This window comes from Numida meleagris, chromosome 26 (genome assembly GCF_002078875.1).
Source record: "Numida meleagris isolate 19003 breed g44 Domestic line chromosome 26, NumMel1.0, whole genome shotgun sequence".
Lineage (NCBI taxonomy): Eukaryota > Metazoa > Chordata > Aves > Galliformes > Numididae > Numida > Numida meleagris.
This window is the reverse complement of record NC_034434.1, coordinates 4,563,181-4,578,248: the sequence shown is the minus strand read 5'-3', so window position 1 is coordinate 4,578,248 and position 15,068 is coordinate 4,563,181. Positions and strand designations below refer to the sequence as shown.

At 49.7% G+C, this 15,068-nt stretch overlaps 1 protein-coding gene across 4 annotated transcripts in view; it reads left to right on the top strand.

The window, feature by feature from the left end:
- Positions 1–15,018, top strand: part of EZH1 (enhancer of zeste 1 polycomb repressive complex 2 subunit) — a 15,258-nt gene extending 240 nt beyond the window's left edge. The window contains exons 1-20 of one of the 4 annotated variants that reach the window (XM_021377875.1): positions 174–640; positions 1,423–1,543; positions 2,137–2,265; positions 2,473–2,592; positions 3,635–3,755; positions 4,286–4,459; positions 5,320–5,422; positions 5,688–5,851; positions 6,699–6,790; positions 7,307–7,487; positions 8,043–8,239; positions 8,674–8,765; positions 9,362–9,402; positions 9,892–10,017; positions 10,701–10,879; positions 11,485–11,580; positions 11,934–12,051; positions 12,199–12,279; positions 12,663–12,747; positions 12,865–15,018. In XM_021377875.1, the coding sequence (XP_021233550.1) occupies positions 498–640; positions 1,423–1,543; positions 2,137–2,265; positions 2,473–2,592; positions 3,635–3,755; positions 4,286–4,459; positions 5,320–5,422; positions 5,688–5,851; positions 6,699–6,790; positions 7,307–7,487; positions 8,043–8,239; positions 8,674–8,765; positions 9,362–9,402; positions 9,892–10,017; positions 10,701–10,879; positions 11,485–11,580; positions 11,934–12,051; positions 12,199–12,279; positions 12,663–12,747; positions 12,865–12,925 (2,424 nt within the window). In that variant the 5' untranslated portion in view covers positions 174–497 and the 3' untranslated portion in view covers positions 12,926–15,018. Of the gene's footprint in view, positions 1–173; positions 641–1,422; positions 1,669–2,136; positions 2,266–2,472; positions 2,593–3,634; positions 3,756–4,285; positions 4,460–5,319; positions 5,423–5,687; positions 5,852–6,698; positions 6,791–7,306; positions 7,488–8,042; positions 8,240–8,673; positions 8,766–9,361; positions 9,403–9,891; positions 10,018–10,700; positions 10,880–11,484; positions 11,581–11,933; positions 12,052–12,198; positions 12,280–12,662; positions 12,748–12,864 lie in introns of those variants that run through there. The other 3 variants (XM_021377876.1, XM_021377877.1, XM_021377878.1) reach the window with 3 other exon arrangements.

Genomic DNA, 15,068 nt, shown 5'->3' with positions numbered 1-15,068 from the left:
GGGGTGGTAGCGGGGTCCCTGGGGGGTGGCTGATGGGGACACGTGGGGGGGCAAATCTAAGCCCCCTAGAGGGCTGCGTGGAGGCCCAGTGGGACCGTGGGGGGTCCTGCGGGGCAGCTGAGGGGCGCGTGGGGGGCGTTGTGGGGCAGCTGGGGGCTCCTGGGGCACGTCGGGGCCTATGGGGGCGGCTGGGCTCCGGGGGTAGGTTGAGGCCTGGGGGCAGTGGCCGTGCGGGGCAGCAGGCTTAGGCCTGCCCCGGAGACCCTGCTGTATCCCCATCCTGGCAGCCTCCACTGCCACCGGGCGTCCCGCAGCTGTGTCCCCCGTGACCTCTCCTGGTTGGCAGGGCTGCAGGCAGGCCTGGTGCGGGCTGCGTGGTGATGGGGGGACTCGGACGGGATGTCGGCCTGGGGAACCCCCATGGGCAGAGTGGAGCAGCCCACTGGGTATGCGTGCAGCCTGTGCTGGGGGGTGTATGAGTCTACTTGCCCCGTGGAATGTGGAGCAATGCTAGCCTACCTGTAGTGCTTTCAGCAGCCAGGTTCCACTCAGGCTTCCTTGATGAGAGCTCAAGCATCCCTTGGGCTCACAGGACAGTGCCCAGTGTCAGCACCCCGAGCTTCGGCTGCTTCTCTGTCAGGTAGCACTGTGTATTCCCAGCCATGAGCAGTGTGGTTCTGACAGCCCGCACAACAAACAATGTCCTTCCCAGCCTCCTGACCATGAGATGTTCCAAGCTGGATGTAGCACTGTTCCTGACATCGCCATGTTGTCCTCCCAGCACCCTGTGCAAACAGAAAGGGAAATGCTGGAAACAAACTGACTGTAGAGGATTGAAAGATTATAAGCAGGAGAGAGAGCAACTTTTTACATGATCTGACAGTGATAAGACAAGAGGGAGTGTCTGTAAACTAAAGACAGGAGATTTAAGTCAGATGAGAGAAGGAAATTCTTAACTCAGAGGTGGTGAGGCCCTGGCACAGACTGCCCTGGCACAGACTGCCAAGGATGGGTGCCCCATCCTTGGAGGTGCCCAAGGCCAGGCTGAATGGGGCCCTGGGCAGCCTGAGCTGGTGGGGTCCACCCAGCTCATGGCAGGGGGTGGGGCTAGAGGGACTGTAAGGTCCCTTCCAATTCATCATTCTGTGATTCGCTGTGGTTCAGATTGTATAGAAGCAGGTGAATCCTTGTATGTACACATAGTGCCATACTGCTGAATGTCTAAACACTCTCCAAGCTTTTTAGTGCAAATTGTGCTATAATTATTGCAAAAGTAGGAATAATGCAGATTTAGGTGATTTTTTTTTTCCTAGTTAAAGTCTGTGATGCATTTAAAATCCACAGGGTTTTTTTTTTTTAAGCACTCGTTTATAATGTTATACTTTCAATTATTTGATATTTATTATTTCTGTATTTTTATAGAAAAATGGAAATCGCCACTCCTCCAACATCAAAGTGTATTATATACTGGAAAAGAAAAGTCAAGTCTGAATATATGCGTCTTCGGCAGCTCAAGAGATTTCAGGCAAACATGGGAGCAAAGGTAAAGGCACACTGGCTCTGGCTGGAGTGATTTCTGCTATAGACTTCAGTTTGCAGTATTGGAGCTTTTATCAGATGAGTGATTCATGATGAGAACTGTGAAGTTCTATTTCAGTTGCAGCCATGGTAAGTTTGTAGAAGTATTACCTCTTCATGCTCCATGTTTGAGCAAAGTAGTGTTGTTGGCTCTGCTGTGCAGGTCGATCAGTTCCCTGTCTGGGTGCTTGCATAAGGTGCTGGAGAGGGCTCATTTCCACTGCTTTGTAAAGTATCTCCTTGCATTAACCTCTGCAGTGCAGGGACTGTGCGTTTCAAGTTACTTGCTCTTTTGCTTTTCTCACTGGCAGGTAGGAGTTTAGAACAGGTTGGCTCTGGTTGGGAATTATTAAAAGCTGCTGGCTCTTGGGTAAATTTTCAGCACAGTTTTGTGTCAATACTGAGTTGAATTAGAATTCCTTCTACTGAGTATCATCAATTTAAAATGTTCTACATTGTCTGCATTTTGATATGTGAAACAAGATCTTGGGAGAGATGTTAATGTTCTAAATCTTGACATGATATTAAAATGGTGAGTGCTTCTTTCTCTCATTTCAGGCTCTGTTTGTGGCCAACTTTGCAAAGGTTCACGAAAAGACTCAAATTCTTAATGAAGACTGGAAGAAGCTTCGAGTTCAACCAGTGCAATTGATGAAGCCGGTCAGCGGGCACCCCTTCCTAAAACAGGTAGGGAGAGCTCTGTTAATACCAGTCTGTGCCTAGCACTCTTTCATGGTGTAGAAGTGGGGTAAAAAAGGCTTTTACTGTCAAAGAGTCACCAGGAGTGAACACAGTGCTTTGCTATATTTGTCCTGAAGTGCTATTTCTTTCTGTGATGGTGACAATCTTCCAGAGGCTCTTTCCTCACCGCTCTTCTCTTCGCTTCTACCCTAGTGTACAGTTGAGAGCATTTTTCCAGGATTTCCAAGCCAGACACTGTACATGAGGACACTGAACACGGTGGCGCTGGTGCCCATCATGTACTCCTGGTCTCCTCTTCAGCAGAACTTCATGGTAGGTAGGAATGCTCTGTGGTACAAGATCTTTGTGAGATTACTGTGTAATTGTTACATGGCTCTGGAGTGATTAAATCAGCTTGTTCCAAGCAATGTCTGCTCAAGAAGACATGGTCGAAAGTATTGTTGCGTGCCTTCCATCCAAGCTGTCTTAACTCAGCTGGTTGTTCCTTTCCACCTGATTCCTTGATAGGGCAACCATTCTAACACAGTATTCGAACAGTAAGTGTTTTATTTTATTGATTGGGGGATTGATTAGCTTTTTATTAAAAACAAACAAAAACAGCAACACTCCAAAACATTTTCTTTTAAATGAAGAGTTGTAGTTTTTAGGCATGTCCTTTCCTTTGTGATTGGATAACCCTGCTGATCTGTTTCTAGAGATGCTACTGAGGATAGTTCCTCTATCACAGTAGTTCAGAAAATGATTGAAGTGCAGGTTTTGCTGCAGCTTAGTTTAGAGTATTTGCTAAACAGCCCGTGGCTAGCCTGCCCCTTTGCCCAGTATGGGAGTGAATGTATCCTTGCAGCCTCCCCAAGGTTTCTAAAGCCAGATGTGGCAGACTGGCAGAGCAGTGTGGCACTAGCAATTGTAATGCGAAAAAGAGTCCCTTGATGGTGCCACAACAATGAAAGTCAAATGTCCTTGCTCCCTGCAGTTAATGTTAGAACACTCCTCAGCTTCAGCTGTATTCCTCCTGGGGTGAATTGCCATTTTGCCCCCTTCACTGTTCCAGTTCTACTTCCTTAATCACTACAACTTTGACATTTTTGGCTCTTTATTGTTCCTGGCAGTGTATGTGTTTCTGTAACCTTTGGATACAGTTCTTTTCTTTTTAAAATCAAATGCATTTGGGGGGGTTAGAGTTATACTGATAGTATGGGATACAAATGAAATGTTACTGATGAGACATGAAACTTGAGCTGGAGAGGCTGAACCTTTGCAGTGTTTTCTGAATGCAGTGGACAGCCTTAGAGACACAGCTTGGCTGGGAATTAGAAAGTGCTGATTTACTGAATTGTCTCTAATTGCTTTTCAGGTGGAGGATGAAACTGTTCTGTGCAACATCCCTTACATGGGAGATGAGGTGAAGGAAGAGGATGAAACCTTCATTGAAGAGCTTATTAATAACTATGATGGGAAAGTTCATGGAGAGGAAGGTAATTTGGGAGCAGGAATGCTCAGCAGTGTTCATTCAGTCTCTTGCAAGTGAGATATCAAAGTAGTTAAGAAATGAAAAGGTGGTAGCAGTAACCATCTTTTATCTGAGAGGTTTTAGAGTAGGAAAGCAGAAATGTGTGCTTGCAGTTATGGTTTGTAAGGACACAGTCTTGCCTTGTGATCCCCCACTCTGTTCTAGGCTCAGGATTAGGAGGAGTTCAGCACCATCATTTCACTTGTGACCCTAGCCATGACTTGAAGCTTTTCAGAGATGAAAAGCATGTATGCTTTCCTAGAGAGCTGCCTAGCTCATCATAAAACTGCGTAGAGAGTGGAATGCAGCAGAAAATTCTGTGATATGGGCTGTCCTCAGATTGCCAAAAGTGTTACACCACTTTTAGGACTCTAAAGCATTAAAACTCCACGGTCCCTACAAAATTACCAGGAAAGTTCTCACTGATAACTGTGTTGTGTCGCTGAGGAATGTCGGTGGCCCTTGCACAAACTGACTGACATCACTGTGTTTCAGAAATGATTTCAGGGTCAGTCCTTATCAGTGATGCTGTCTTCCTGGAGCTAGTGAATGCCTTGAATCAGTATTCAGACGAGGAAGAGGAAGGGCACAATGATTCTGAAGTCAAACAGGAGGATGGGAAAGAGGAACTGCCACTCACAAGAAAAAGAAAACGAATTGCAGTGGAAGGTGGGTTTGGCTGTAGAAATTGGTTGTGTGTTGGTCATGATTCCATCCTGCCTTGTCTGAGGAGCAGGCCAATGCTCTCCTGCTCTCACTCCATTGTATATTTGTGTGTCACTAAGAGTAGTCGTGTGCTTGGCAAGTTCTGGTAAGGCAGTTGAAAGAAGAACGGAAATCAGTTGTTGTCATTGTTCCCTGTGGAGAGGATAAGCAGTCATCAGATTAAAGTGTGGCAAGGAAGAATTTAGGTAAGTGATCTGGAAAACCATGTAATGTAAGATTGGCAATGCAGTGGGATATTGCCTTAGGAAGTTGTGAGGTCTGGTTACCAGTTGGGCAAGCATCTGTCAGTAAGTTTGTCGGTAGATCTGATAATGCTGTAGGACACGGAGCTGGACCTTTCCATTCCCTTCCAGCCTTCTCCTCTATGTATTAGTGTTCCTCTTCCCTCTTCTTTGCCTGGAGTTCCTGTTTAATAGAGGAAGCTCTATTCTGTGGGATTTTCACGTGTCCTGTGTGACCTTAGGAATGCTGACTGGAAGTTTCATCTTTGGTTTATAGTGATAGGAGTAGAACAAATACCAGGACTTTTTGCAGATGTAGGAAAGTAATGTATGTAAATCCTGTCCAGGTAAAAATAAATGGTGATATTCCTTAAGAAATCAGTACATTATGCTACTTTGAAAGCAGCAGAGTACAGTGCATCTGGAAGTGCTTTAGCCTAGTTGCAAGACAAAATTTTATGTTTGGTCATGTTTCTGTCTCTTAAAATGCAATCCAGACCACCTGGAATCACTCTCTCTGGAAAAAGGAAAGTTACCTTTGTGTCCAGCTTAACTGAGGAGTTGTCTCTTTTTTTTCCTTAGGTAACAAGAAGTGTTCCAAGAAACGGTTTCCAAATGACATGATATTCACTGCCATTTCTTCTATGTTTCCTGAATATGGCTTCCCAGATGACATGAAAGAGAGGTAGAAGATCTCTCCTAAAGTTGCTTGTTGCTTTTGATAGGCACAGTTAAAATTTATATTTTAGAAAACAGCATTGTTCTCTGGCCAGAAAGTAGAGCTCACTTGGCTTCAGGCACTGGGAGCAGGACGTTTTTTGAGTATTACAAACTTTGGTCTAGCTTAAAGGTATCTGGACCAGAGTCATAAGATCTATAGTCACACGAAGTCCTGTTAAATGTCTCAAATTAGGAAAGCATGCACATCTGTGGATGTGTTTGTTGAATAGGTACCGAGAGCTCACTGAGGTGTCGGATCCAAATGTGCTGCCCCCCCAGTGCACTCCCAACATCGATGGGCCGTGCGCAAAGTCTGTCCAGCGGGAGCAGTCCCTGCACTCCTTCCACACGCTCTTCTGCCGGCGCTGCTTCAAATACGACTGTTTTCTGCATCGTAAGTGCGGGCTTGCCGGGTCCTTCCCTTTTCTCTGCATTCTTGTCTGTGCTTTATGCCCCTGTAGGCCTTGCTTTAGCATCTGTGCTGCAGCTGTGAGAGGGTGGTGGCTCCCTGGAGTTTGCAGTGGAGCCTTTAGAAGCTGAGAGGTGCCCAGAAGCCTTTTTTAAAGATAGCTCCACTAGATTCCTCAAATGGGTGGCAAAGCAACCTGTGTCATAGTCCCCTCTTTCTCACCATTGTTCAGCACGCTGTGATGAACATGAGGGCAATTTGTGCCAGAAACACTGCTGTGATTAGATTTCACTGTCATTTTGCAGAAGCTCATCAGGGAAAGGCATGATCGTTACACTTCTAAAGTTGGGACATGCCCATGTGTTCTGTTACTTCACTGGAACTTACAGCATCATCTTAGTCATGTTCCTGATATTTGTTCTGCCAAAATCTTTTGGATGCTGGTTAGCTGTTGGACCTGCTGTTTCTGAGGTCTGAGGGCTCTCTTGGAAAGTCACAGGACTCTCTCCACTGAGTTATTTATTAAAAGATCTATTATTAAGATCATGTGTTCATTTTGTTTTAGTCCAAAAGCAGATCTTTTTTCTGTGTCATTTTACTTCCCAAGTATTCCCTCTCTGCTGCTAAGTTCCCATCATTGGTTGAAGTAGGGCTTGGCCAACATGTCCTCCACCTTGTTCTCTGTTCCTAAGATCTCCCCCTGTACTCTTGGTGGCTGCATCCTGCTCCCACTTGCCTTCGTTCTTGCGCTGCCCCTGTCCTTTGCTTTTTGGTGGAAGATTCTTGTTAGAAGACTCCTGTTGCTAATAGTAAAAATAACTTATTTTTCCAGCTTTTCATGCTACTCCTAATGTGTACAAACGAAAGAACAGAGAGACCAAGATTGAGCCAGATCCTTGCGGAGCAGACTGTTTCCTCTGGCTGGTATGTTTCTGCATTGCAACTTCTGAAACCACCCCAAGAGGTGGGCCTGGCCAGCCGTGCTCCGTAGAATGGCTGCAGGTCTTCTTCGCCCTTGTGGAGATTTCTCAGACTTAGTTGTAACTGTCATTGAATTTGGAGAAGCATGAATCCATATATGAACCTTACTGGAAAGTGTATTCATATCATGTTTGAATCAGCAAGCTGAGGTATCAGTGTCCAAAAGGAGCTGCAGGGTTGAGGAGGAGCAGGCCAGGGGGTTGTCATTGCCAGGGCAAGAGGCAGCAAAGCAGGCTGGAGGATCAGGATGAGGGAGCCTGCTCATGTGGGCAGTGATGCTGAAGGAAATGAAGCAGAAATCTGCTATGCGGCCAGCTATCAGGGCCATGGCAGCCACTGAAGGTGACCACAGATGACAAATATGCCTTTTCATGGTGGCAGCAGGACAGGGCTCCTCCCAAGGCCTTTCTGTGTGTCCTGGCTGCATGCCACCTACCTTGTGTTCTGCTCTGCTTGCAGGAAGGAGCCAAGGAGTTTGCTGCACTGCACAATCCCAGGTCCAAGTGCTCAGGCAGGCGCCGCCGGAGGCACCACGTGGTCAGTGCTTCCTGTTCAAATGCCCCAGCTTCTGCGATTGCTGAGACAAGGGAGGGAGACAGCGACAGAGACACGGGCAATGAGTGGGCCTCTAGTTCCTCGGGTATGACATCATCCTTAGAGACACACTTCTCCCACCTAGGGCTCTGATCAGTGATGGCAAGCAGGCACTGCTGCATGTGGGGCTGTCTGTCCATGTTCAGTGGCTGTAGAGTTATGAGATAGCGACAGAATGTATTCAGCTGGCCTTAAACAAACGCAAGGGACATGCAGTGCCACCCTGCATTGTGTTTGGGTTATTATCCTGTTGTCAGGCATAGCAAGTTCTTTGCTAGCACCTCTGAAACCCAGAGCACCTTGCTTGGCTGTGCAAGAGGATAGTGCGGGCAGCAGGCAAGCTGCTGGACAGTACCACTTCACACACTTGGCCATGCTGCTGTGCGGAGAATGCACCTGTGAGCTATTGAGGCCGAGGGCTTTTGTGCAGTCTTGCAAGGCAGTGGCTGTTTCCTCAGTTCTGGGACAAGCACTGGGCTTCTGCTGCCTCGTGGGGCAGGGCACACTCAAGCCCCTTGGAGCACCACTGCCCTAGGAAGCATGGATGGCAGAGTTGCATTCTTTCTCATCCTTGGTCCCTAACATCTGCCTTTCTCACCAGAGGCAAACTCCCGCTGCCAGACCCCTACCAAGCAGAAGCTGAGCCCGGCCTCATCCCAGCTGTTTGCAGTGGAGGCACAGCAGGAGGCAGTCGAGTGGACGGGAGCTGAGGAGTCCCTCTTCCGTGTCTTCCATGGGACCTACTTCAACAACTTCTGCTCCATCGCCAGACTGCTGGGAACAAAGACATGCAAGCAGGTAGGGCCTGACATTCTATTCTGGGCCGTGCACCCAGGGGAAGCAGGCATGGCAGCGCCTAGCCTAGGGGCAGGAAGGAAGCCTTTGCTGCTGCTCACTTGTTCCTTTTTCTTCTCTGCCTCAAACTGTTTTGAGGAATGTGTTGCGTCAACACTTTGGGAAGTTCAGTGTTGTTATTTTGCAGTACTGCTGCTGTCCAGTGCTGTTAGATTTCTTCAAAGTGTTTTATCCCAGGCCTGGGTATGCTGGCAAGCAGATGATCTTGTTTCCCAGGCAAGAAAAGCAAAGATATCCATGGCTTAATGAAACTGGGGGGCAGAGCTGCACACTATGTGTGTGTGTGCTTACACTTTCTTCATTTATGCTTAAATAAAGGCAGCTTGCGTGCACTGAACTTTATTCTTTTCCTTCTGTTTTTTTTTCTTTTTTGGTAGGTCTTTCAGTTCGCAGTGAAAGAGTCACTTATAACAAAACTGCCAACAAATGAATTAATGAATCCATCCCAGAAGAAGAAAAGGAAGCACAGGCGAGTGTTGGACAGCCTTGTTTTGTTCTTAAAACGCAACCAGATCCACTGCTTTTTGTGCCAAAGCATTCCTGGTAATCCGCATCTGGCTCCCATCTGCACACACTTCTCGCTGTCACACAGAGCTGATTGTGCTGCTGGCTGGGGCTGGCCCCTGCCCTGTCTCTGGTGCTGCCGTCCTGGCTGGGCAGCTGTGTGGTTCTATGGCCTCGGGCTCAGCCCTGGAGCGGAGGGCAGCACAGTGGCTGTCTTGCACCAAGTGCTGCACTGCTGCAGGAGGGCCAGTATGCTGTCCTAACAGCAGCCTCTGCCTGAGCTCCCTGGCTTATAACCTACATTTTATGTGCTGATCCAATGTGTACAGTATTATTCTGGCTCTCACATTTGCCTTAAATAACTTCAGCTGTAGCTGAGTTGTTCTCATCTTTCACCTCTTTGTGTCTGGCTGATGGTTATTAATGCGTGAAGCTGCCAGGCAGCCTTGCTGGACTCTCTCATCCCCTGCTGCTGTGTTAGCTGGCAGTGCTGCTGGCCAGTTGCTCCTGATGGAGGTTTGTGTCTGCCCCACCCCTGACACTTCTCTGCTTTTCTTCCAGGCTGTGGGCTGCCCACTGCAGGAAGATTCAGCTGAAGAAAGGTAGTGTTTGCTGTGGCTGTGCTCAGGCATTGTTTGTGTGGTAGGGGCTGTTTCTCCAGCCCTGGCTTGCACAGCAGGACGCTGTGTCTTGCTCTCCATCCCAGCAGTTGCAGTGATGTGGGGGTGAGCTGCCCCTACTGCAGAGCCTTCCTGGGGTCCACCATGGCTCTGCCACATAGACTGCTGCCATGCAAATGTTCTCTGCCAGGCTGTGCGTGCAGTGCAGTCCTTCCCCAGTCAGGAGGGATGAGGTTTGGCATGCAGTCTGTGTGAAGTGGACTGTGCAGGGGTGGATGTATGTCACGCATTTGTAATTAGAGCTGTGTGTGGATGGATTTGGCTGAGCTGAGCGCTGCTGTGCTCCCTGCCCTCTGCAGGCAAATAGGGAACCTGCATGTGCTCTGCTCCAGAGCCCGGGGAGTGCTGCTTTCTCTCAAGCGTTTCTGCAAAGTACAGCTTCTAATCCTGGCATTTCTCCTATTGTTCTAGATAATTCACCTACCCAGGTGTACAACTACCAGCCCTGTGACCATCCTGAACATCCCTGTGACAGCTCCTGCCCATGCATTATGACCCAAAATTTTTGTGAGAAGTTCTGCCAGTGCAACCCTGACTGTAAGGAAAACCCTAGGACTATCACATATGAAAGCAGCTGCTCTCCTGACACCGACCAGAGGAAGGGTGCAGACCTGGGGCTTAATGAAGGCCTTTTTATTCTTGCCTTCACTTTTTGGTCCACCTGCAATTACCAGTCTGATAAAATCCAAGGGAAAACTATGGTCCATGATCCCTGTAACTCCCAGCAGCTGGTGATTTGTGCTCTTGTTAGAGAATGCTTTCCTGCATGTCTGTATCCAGCATCAGTAAGCCCTGGGTGATGCTGCTGATTCCATGAAAGGGAGATATGCGGTCAGCTGAGTCACTGCTCCACCACGCTTGTTTTTCCCAGTCCATGCTCTCATTCTCAGTTCTGTGATGGAGGTAACAGCACTTGCCTACATAACTGGGCCTTCTGAAGGTGAATTTGTTTAGGGTTATGACACAGCTTGGGGCTGAAAGAGTTAGAGGGTAGCGGGGAGCCAACTCAGGCTCCAGGCTTCTCTCTACAGACCTGTATGTGTTATTAGAGCTGTTTGTTTCCAAACTGCACGTAGTTAGTCCCGAGATGCAGATCAGCATCTCCTTCTATGGAGCTGGGAAGGACTTTGTGCACAGGTTTGTGCCCTGCTAGGTGTGAGTAGCAGGGCATTTTCTATGAAAAATCTTGTCATGCAAAAGCATGGGTTGTGTTTCTGCAGGTCAGAATCGCTTCCCAGGCTGCCGCTGTAAGACCCAGTGCAACACCAAGCAGTGCCCATGCTACTTGGCTGTGCGGGAATGCGATCCAGACCTCTGCCTGACCTGTGGGGCATCAGAGCACTGGGACTGCAAAGTTGTCTCCTGCAAGAACTGCAGCATCCAGCGCGGTCTCAAAAAGGTATTGATAGGAGCATGGCTGTGGCAAAGGGCTGCCTCAGGGTAGAGTTGATGAGCAGATCTCCTACTTCATAGGAGAGGGTGTGAGCCACTCAAAGCTGTCTGAGTGAGAAAAATCAAAAAGAGAAGCTGCTCTGTCCCAGGCTTCTGTAGCATTTAATCTGGAGTATGGATTACTGATGTGAAAATCAGGAGATGGGAGATAAATGAGAGTGCATGAAAACAAGGGAATATAAAAAGTGACTCCATAGAGAAATTGAATTTTGCTGGTCAGAACAAGAGGCTGCAAGTAAAAGAGGCAGAAATTCAGCGGGTATTAAGTACTGTGTAGCTGCAGCTTATTGATGTTATGACGCGTAACTTCAGGGAGCTGTGTGTCACCTTACAGTAGGGCACTGGATGGATATCGACTCCCCGTTTGCTTCTCTGCGTTGTTTGCCCCTGTGGTATTGGAACCTTGAGGACTGCAGCCTGCACAGCATAGTTACTCCTGGGCACTGCCCTAAACCATACACATGCACCTGGGGTGTGATCTCTGCACTGCTAGCATGCTGGGGGTTAGTAGCTCTGCCATCTGAAACTGTTTTCTTTTTACCTTGGCTCTAGCATTTGTTGCTGGCACCATCGGATGTCGCTGGCTGGGGGACTTTCATCAAAGAATCTGTGCAGAAGAATGAATTCATCTCTGAGTACTGTGGTGAGGTCAGTGCTTGTGCCTTTGCTGGTACTGCTGTGCTGTGTGCTCGGGAGGATGCACTCTGTTCAGCAGCCGATCCAGCAGGGGCTGTGTGCCTTCTCCAGTTCAGTCATGGCCATGGGCTCACTCTGACCCAGTTTAGAGGGTGAATCTTGTACCATTTTGGGACCCATCTTAGTATATCTAGGCTCTCCACAGGAAGGAATGTGTGGTGTGTATTGCTGGTCCCTTGACGCCCAGCCATTGCTTCTACTCCTCCTGAGCCCTGGTGAGCATCCACTCACTGGTGGAGGGGCAGGAAGCATTTTCAGGAGATACAAAAGTATTGTTTCTTGCATGATCCTTACCATTCCTGCAGGCATTGAGGCTCTCTCAAGGCATTCTCCTTCTCCAGCTTATTTCACAGGATGAGGCCGACCGGCGAGGAAAGGTCTATGACAAGTACATGTCAAGTTTCCTCTTCAACCTCAACAATGGTAACTTGTGGGGGGCTTCATGGGGTGGTGGAGGCTTGGGCTTCCTGGCAGGGGCTGGCGGGGGTTAGTCTCAGTTCCTGTGTCGCATGAGCAGTAGTCTTGTGTTTACAGGAACCTGCAGAGTTTTCTTCTTTTTCATTTCAATAGATTTTGTTGTTGACGCCACTCGCAAAGGAAATAAAATCCGCTTTGCCAACCACTCTGTGAACCCCAATTGCTATGCCAAAGGTGAGCTATCCTCACACAGGCCATTCAAGGTGGAGGGATGATCTCTGGTCCTACTCAGCTCTGGGAACACAAGAAGTTCACTGGGGTCCCAAGTCACTCTGAGTCCATAGCAGCTGCAGAAGATCAAAGATATAGGCAAACTCTCCTCACAGCTGCAAATCGCATTCCTACTGTTGAGGGCCCTGCTCAGCTCTGCTGTGGCTCTGACCTTGGAGGGAGATCACTGCTAGAGAGCAGGCTAGGATGTTACTCCATCCTGCTGAGCAGCAGTTTTGGAGCCTAGGCTCTGCAGCTGGCAGCAGTCAGGCTGGGCTGAAGGTGCTCTGTGAGCCCTGTGCCTGAGCCACAGTTGCACATCTCTGATGTTGTCTCTCTGGTTGCAGTTGTGATGGTGAATGGAGACCACCGGATAGGAATCTTCGCCAAGAGGGCCATCCAGGCAGGAGAGGAGCTCTTCTTTGATTACCGGTAACACAGGGAGCAGCTGGCTGGGGACTGTGGGGCAGGGTTGACCTCACTTTATGTGTGCACGTTTGCAGGGAGCACAGAGGTTGTTACAGCAGCTGTGGCTTTCCTGTTTTATAGGTACAGCCAGGCAGATGCCCTGAAGTATGTTGGCATAGAGAGGGAGACCGATATCATCTAAGCTGTGTGCCAGGCTGTCCCCACACATCTTGCTGCTGCACCTTGTAAGCAATGCCATGTTTGCTTCACGCTGACATGACTGCTGCCCATGTTCCCCTTGTTGTGTGTGTCACAAGTGCTACTTTCCACCCAGACACCTGGAGAGACTCAGGGCAGGAGCATGTGTAGCTGCCACCAGGGCAGCAGCTCTGCCCAGCCCCAGGATGGGGCAGGTTCCAGCACCTTGCACTGCTGGTAATCTCCTGGGCTGGAGGGACCAAGCAGCTGGGGGTTGAAGAAGAGCTGTGTTGCAGGAGGAAGGACGGTCACCAGTTCTAAGTCTCTTTCCATTTTCTGTCAACCGCTAGAAGAACAAGAAGTACACTGAGACCTGGAGGGCACGGCTGAAAGGTGACAGGGCTGGCATTCTCCTCCAGCCCCTGTCTGGGACAAGCTCTGGTCTCTGCTGCTACCTCTTGCTGCCGATTTTGTTGCATTGGCTAGGACAGTGACAGCGTTGGAAGCCATAGAGATGTGGCCACACTCCTGCACATCCCCAGGCTCCACAGCTACTATCACTGGGGCTCTGTTTACCTTCTGCCTCAGCTGGCTGGAGGACACAGACCACCAGCATGTGGCTCATGTGGCTCCTTGGGATGGGAAGAGCAGCCCTATGCAAAAGTCTCTTGGGGCAGAGAAGCTACTGAGCTGGTTAGAGATGATGTTAGAGGAGTGCTGCTGCAGGCACAAGAGGAACCCACAGGAAGCGCGCACCCAGAAGCATGAGGAAGCCCTTGCAGCCCACAGCATGCTCTCATGGCAGGCTGTGGATTGCCTGCCTGGTTCTTGCCTGTCTCCAGCTGCTGTGCGGCCCGGGTCTTCTGGGGCTGGAGTGGCTCTGAGGTTATATGGGGAACCTCCTCCTGCTTGGCTCTGGCTGCATCCAGCCTGGGAGCCAGGCTTTTGCCACCAGGAAGCCAGTGCTCCAGGCAGGTTCTTCCTGGCCACACAGTACCAAACCTGGTTTCTCCAACCTCTGTAGGGATGGCCCCTATCAGAGAGATGTGGGCTCTTTGAGACATACCAGGCCCTTCAGGAGCCAGTAGAGTGGGTCCTCTCAGCTTGAGAACCTTTTTCATTGCCCAGAACTTCTTGAATGTTGCAGTGGTGCAGTTTGAGCCGAGCACAGCGCTCATACTTGCTGTGTGTGTTGATAAAGGGGAAGCTCTCTGGAGGTTTCTGGCATTCTGGTGCTGGCCTTGGCTTTGGGGATAAAGGGGAAAATGTTCTTTGGCAAAGTGAGGTTTGGCTTTAGCACCCCATGCAAAAAGAGACAGAAAAAAGCACTTTAAACTGAGCCTTCTCAGCCAGGCAGCTGGGCCCTGTGTGCTACCCAGGGTGCTCTCAGGCTGAGGGACCGCGGACCTCTCACACCACTGCTGTCCTTCAGCAGCACCTTTGCGGGGACATTTCTTCAGGCCTGGGACTGGGCAGCTTGGAAGAATGGATGGCTAGAGGAATGGCTGGAAGGATGGCTGGAGGAATGGCTGGCTGGCTCTTCCCTGAGCAGGGGACTGGGCCTGAAGGATGGGGGCTGTCCCGTAGGAGCCACATATGCCACCAGCTGGCCTGGTGCCAGGTGCTGGACACGCTGGACTCCTGTGCCAGCCTGGAGCAGTGCTGCAGGACAGTGTTTGCCCAGGATTGGGCCCATTGCCCTGCACTCTGGGAAGTGCAAGGCTCCCACATGGGGCATGGCCCCGTCCCAGTAGCACATCTCCCAATGCAGAGAGCGCCCTGGGTCTGCGCCAGGAGCTGAGCCCTCTCCAGCACAGGTGTGGTCCTGCCCTGCCTGCTCTCAGTCCTGCCTTGGGAGTTTGGGTCTGTGTGGAGCAGCACTTGTACCCCAGTCCCACTCCTTCACCCTCCGACCCTCTCCTGCCTCTGTCCCTCAGCTCGTCCCAGCCCCACTGTCCGCTCAGTGTCCTCTGCCACCTTGGCCGTATCTGCACTATGCCAGGCTTGTGTCTGTGGTTTGTTGACAGTGAATTATAATGCACTTTAAAACTTACGTGGCTTGTAGCCTTTGTCATAATAAAGCAGTAATGAACATTCTCTTGGGGCTCTTTGCTCTCTGTTAGCCAAGGCACCTCCTGCCCACTGAC